The following is a 5,993-nucleotide window of genomic DNA, read 5'->3' as shown; positions in this document are numbered from 1 at the left end:
TTTCATAAAATTATTTTCATTTTACTATCTTTGTGTATCTTCTTGCACAAGTTATGGGTTTTATTTTGCACATCTGCAACAAATGAATGAATGCGCAAATTAACAAACAAAACAAAAACTCATAACATGTGAATTTGAAATATTAATATCTCCATTTGGAGAAATATTGCCTGAAATGTTAATATATCGATTCGGAGAAAGTTAATACGGTAATAGATAAATTCTTTTTAAAAAATATTTTTAAAATTGAATTGAGCTAAATTTTTGGCTTTTACTAAGATAGCTCTGTCTCAAACCCATATGCGGGCAAAATCAATAAAATTTTGCAAAATTAAAAAGCTCGGAAGAGAAAAAATATCCATAATATTGAAATGAAGCCCGGATCATATTAGCGAAGAACAAAATCTGTAACGTTACAGTCAAATCCCTAACCTTACAGTCAAGGAGATATCCTCTGATGGTTAGTTTTTTACTCCAACCCATAACTGCAACGCAAGCAAATGATTCAATTCTCCACACGTTACAAGGTGTGACCTGCTAAATCTTGAGAAAATAAAAACGAGATACTGTCCACAAGCCATGACTGGTTACTCTGAGGGGCCATCGTATCTGCCTTTTCCATTTCCTGTTCCGGCAGGAGACAGCATCTGCAGAGAGGGCACGTCGTCTGACGTTGATGGAGCCACTTCTCCAAACAATTCCTGTGAAATACATGAAAGCAATTACACAATTCTCTCATCTCATCTTCCTCCTCCATCCTGCTCAAACACACAGCACACACATCATCCTCTGCAACTCCCCCCTGAAATCTTTGCACAAACTCGCCAAACGTAGTAACGGGCAGCAGCCATTCTCGTATTATTTCGTCCTGCGCGGATGGATTACAGTCGGTTTCTTGCCGTGAAAAGGCGGCGGAGTTCTCGGGTTCCAAAATCTCGGCCAACCCAACAAGCTGGAGAGCCCACGTGATGGTGTTCTTTATGCACGCTACCAAAACTGCGGCGTGCAGCAGTAGGCTGGGAATGACGAGGAACCCCATGAGGAGCGAAGGAAGAGACTCGAATCCTGGACCTCCAATGCTGTGAAGAACGGTCTGGGAGATGAATAAATAGAGAACAGAAGAGAACACAGTCAAGGTTGAGGGATTGAAAGGTCAAATCCAGTTTGTGGGTATAAAAATCAGATGGAATTGAAAACGACCCAGATGGGATCCAGCCAGCCTGAAAGCCCCACGACCGAACACCATCTCCCGCTGTTGTCTGAAACGACTCTCGCACGGAAAAGGCAGAAAAGGAATCCTAAGCACCAGAATTGAGCGGTTCAGGCGAGCAAGAATCTGCGGAAACGAATGGACGGACGCGGAGGAGGAGCGGGAAAGAATAATCAGAAACAATGAAAGGGACAGGTTGTTACAGCATTTTGTCTCTCTTTAAAAGAAATAATTCAACAGTCCGCTACCACGCCCTATAATGATGTATGCCTGACGTCATCCTGGCCCCACCGAGTCTTTATTTTAACTAACTGCCAACGATACATCGCTGTCCACAAGTTTCGCCGCTTCGCAACTCCAGCAGGCATTCCACTTCCATGTACTTGCGATTACAATTTACAACTAATTCCTTCCTGGGATCCAGATTTTAATAGTCCGGTTTAATGTCATGCCACGTCATTTTGCATTTTTCATGACACTTGTCCAGTGTGATCTGTCCAGGTATTGAATCGATTTCAAGCATTCCACTTCGATGTACTTACGACTACAATTTACAACTAATTCTTTCCTGGGATACAGATTTTAAAAGCCCGGTTTATTGCCATGCCACGTCATTGTGTTTTTCATGACACGTGTTTCGGTGTGACCTGTCCAGGTATTATTTTTATTAGGGTTTTTTTATTTGGGAAATAATAGTAAGGGATGTCGTTTTGCAAGGAAAGAGAATCTTTTTGGTGTGCCCACCGCTAAAGTGTATGAAATATTAAAATGCAAGTTTCTGGAGTTATGTACATTGAGCAGTTGATTTTTTTAATTGTGTCTAAAATATATATTTTTTTATTGTGTGTCTAAAATATCTTATTTTATAATTGTGTCTAAAATATCTTTATATTTCAGTTAGTAATTTTTGAAATAGTGGAAATATGCCGGTCCGTGATGATATACACCAATGGCCGCCATTTTGTCTGTCGTTGTCAATAAGATCGATTGAATATGTTGTTATTTATAAAGTAAAAGTAGTTAGAATATGAGATGTGAAGTTTTTTTGTTTTTTTTTTTTTTTTAATTAAAGTTATGATATTTTACTATTTAAAAAGTATTTTTGAATTTTTTGGAGTATTTAAATGATGTAAATTACACGGTTCAAATTTATAATTCTAACAAATTTTTATCAAAATTTACACAAAATATATAGACTATTTAATAATTAGATCATTTTATTTATAATTTAAAAAAAAATGAAAATGAGTTTATAGTGGAAATCATGAGACTTAATAGTGGTGGTAGTTAAAATGTTTATAACAATGAAGTTACTTATTGTTTGACGGGGTAACCTCTAAATAAGTATAGTTTTTGGGTAGAGAGGTTACATGTTCAAATCCAAAGAGGGGTAGAGTATATACACCTTTAACAATCAAATTTTTTAGACATGACCTTAAAAAATTATTATTATTATTATTCTCATACATTATCAATAAGGACTACATCTTTATTTATATCTTCTTAAACCCTAACTACCTAGTGGGCCTTCTTTGATGATGCTACATTAAAGTTTATTAAATGCTAATAGTCATGGATATGGTCATAGTTTAATGACTTACTCTACATAGTGAAGGAGTTGTCTTTAGTGCGACTTTTGCACTTTTCGGTATCAGAATCCTGCAGAAAAAATGAGGTGAAATCTTGATGTTTGTTATTTAAATTGGTTTTTGGCTGCATATATGGATTCAGCACCCTAAAAAACCCCTAGGGCACTTTGATTGTGCATGGGTTACCCATCAAGCTTGTGATTTCAATAAATTCCTACCGGATTTTAGAGAAATTAGATTGGAAAAACCCACCAAAAAAACTTCCAAAAAGTCTCAGTAAAGATAACTCGCATAGTGAACCTTGAAAAAAATATCTAATATATTGCATTTTGAAAGGCCCTCAATTAAATGAGAAGTGTGAAGAGAGCTCTAACTAAATAATTGATATGGCATAATACTTGCTAAAGTTTTGCAAATGGGGTAGCAAGCTAAGTGGGCTTGATCGTGGGGAAAAACTCCATAGTTAAACATACTTAAAAAAAAGGAGCCTTGGGGTGGATGACTTCCTCGGAAGTCCTAGTTACTAGGTGCAAGCCCCATAGGTGGTGATGATTGATGCTATGCAATTTATTTCTCTAATATCAATCCCACTTCACCCCTATGAGCATCACCCAATGCACTAGGTGCTATGTGGACTATTTCATACCTTTATACTCATTCACTAATTTCTTTCTAATAATTCTAGATCAATTTCCTTCAATCTTCCACATAGATCTCTTATTTCTCATTTTACAATCTCGTTGAATCTAAATTGGTAATTAGTGTCTAATTTTAGTCTTAGCACTAACAACTCTCCTTTCAAATACACCATTTTTTTTTGTTTGACAATAAACATACACAGGTGAAACCTCAAATTTTAGTCTCATAGGCGCTTACCTTAAGGAAATGGAGCCGACATAACAAAACCTTGTTGACTTCCTCAGGTGCTACAGGACCCCCAAGAACTAACAGACCATTACAACTGTCCAACCCATGACATAACTTTCTTTTTCAGTGAGCTAGACCCTAAGCCACTCCCATGATAAGCCCTCCAAGCAATTGTAACCTTCCAGTCGCTCCCACAAGCTTGCTTCCAAGTGACTATAGTCTCTTTCAAGGAGCTTTGTGCCAGCAACTACAAGATTTAAGCCACTTTTTGAGGGCTAGGATCCAAATCTGTGCCAAAAAATTAATGAAACTCCCAGAAATGATAAATAACACAGAGACAAAGCCTCTAACACAAAACTTACTCAAACACTTAACCTAGCCCGATCTGACCATGAAAGTCATTCTGTCGAACACATGATGAACATGCAACCTACAGGTCATGAATGCATATTTGAAGACAGATATTTGAAACTTATCTAAGGATTAACAAGAAGGACTAATGCCCTCTTACAATAGCTTCCATAATACCAATTAGGTCATGCATTCGTTAACCAGTTATTTATCAATCAAACATGATAAGAGCCATAACTTGGATCCGTCATAAAACATGCTTACAACCAGCATATAAACAGATAAATAAAAATGGTAAAACAATCATTAAAGCCACATAATAACAAGTATATTTACTCATAAAATACAAGAGAAACTTAGCTCTTATTGACATATGCAAAAGTCAACCATGTTAGGGACTTCCACATACCACTCGACCATAGATTGGGCTAAACCAAATCTTTCTTTCAACCAATCACCCCCCATGTCATATTCCAAGAATGAATGTTGAATCTCATGGGATAAACCAATCCATAAACTACCAAGGGAATCTAGAGGCTAAACCACCTCCACCCTTACAACACTGTGATCTCACCTAAACCGGTCTCGAGATCACAAAACCAAACTAAGCTTGGATGCCTCAGTATTCCTTCACCATCCTTGAGGAATTTTCCTGTCTCCACCCACCTATTGAGGGTTTCCTGGAGAAAACCATCTCCACCCCCAACCCTTAAGATTTTCCTGCTCGACCACCTCACCCAACTCCAAAACCTTATGATAATCTGAAGCTTAACCAAGAATTAATCTCATCACACCATGGTTATTCGAAAATGGCAAAGCAAAGCTGAAACCACTGTCGAAACCCAAAAAAATCCATTCCAATGACAATAATTAAACCAAATACACACATGCATGTACCATGAATGCAAAAACCAACTAGGAAATCATACATGCAACTTGTGACCTATAAGTATTCCCGTTGAAGCCTCTTGATCCAACATTTCCTTGTTTGATCCTTGCTTTCCTTTTCTTTCCTTCTCCTCTCAGTGTTATTCTCCTCTATGAAACCAATTCCAAAGCTGAACTGACAAGAGGCTAAACCATAAAAAATTGTGAACTGATCCTTAGAAGCCTTTTTATTATTGATGCCTCTAATTTATTCATTTTCCCTCTATTTTCCTTCAATTTCCTCCTCACATGCAACATGTGCCCTTTCACCTCCCTTTTCTCCTATTTTCCTTTATTTTATAAATAAAATGGCAATAATACCTTCTTCTTTTTTCAAAGCCTTTGCCACTGTCTTTGCTAATTTTCCCTTAGCCATAATAAACAACAAGTGATGCCCACTAGGATACTTTGCCCAACATTCGGCTTGGAATACATATCCAATCACCTTGGTCTTATTTTTCTTTTATTAACTTTATTAAATGAACTTTTAACCCGAGGATGTTATAGACACCTCCCGTTTAGGGGAACATCGTCCTCAGTGTTCAATGACACCTACAACCAACAAGACCACTGAAGAGCAAAACATACTTCCCATGGAGCTTTATAACCCAACTCGTTGCAGTATTTACAATGAATAACCTGCTCAAAAGAAAAACCATCATGAAAAGCATGACAACATGACCACCATACTGCTTATTGGAGCTTTAGAATACAACTCATTGTGGTATTTACAATATTAACCATACATAAATATGTACATATACCAATAATAATTTTCCTTCACCGAAAAATAATCAAGGCTACATAGCTCGCATCGCATCAACCATTTCCCATGTAGCTTCATCGGGCCCAAAGTGTTTCCATTGCACTTTAACTTTCTCAATTCCAGAGCATGAGTTGTTTTCATTGCAATATGCATTGATGTTTTGGTTGGAATTCTCCTTCTGGCTCCACTTGCAATATAGACCAATCAATAACATGATCAACATCCTTTACATATCTTTCAAGCAATGAAACGTGGAAAACATCATGGACTTTCATTATCGGAG

At 37.1% G+C, this 5,993-nt stretch overlaps 1 protein-coding gene across 1 annotated transcript; it reads right to left on the bottom strand.

The window, feature by feature from the left end:
• Positions 1-343: 343 nt before the first annotated feature.
• On the bottom strand, positions 344-1,375 carry LOC149218592 (brassinosteroid-responsive RING protein 1-like). Its single transcript, XM_089382423.1, has one exon. It carries the CDS (start codon positions 1,037-1,039, stop codon positions 521-523), a length of 519 nt encoding a protein of 172 aa, XP_089238549.1. The 5' UTR covers positions 1,040-1,375; the 3' UTR covers positions 344-520.
• Between the last annotated feature and the right edge of the window lie 4,618 nt (positions 1,376-5,993).

This window comes from Pinus tabuliformis, chromosome Q (assembly GCF_031772625.1).
Source record: "Pinus tabuliformis cultivar Carrire ecotype Pingquan chromosome Q, CPIR1, whole genome shotgun sequence".
Lineage (NCBI taxonomy): Eukaryota > Viridiplantae > Streptophyta > Pinopsida > Pinales > Pinaceae > Pinus > Pinus tabuliformis.
Note: the sequence above shows the minus strand (reverse complement) of the source record. Positions and strands in the feature narration are given on the sequence as shown.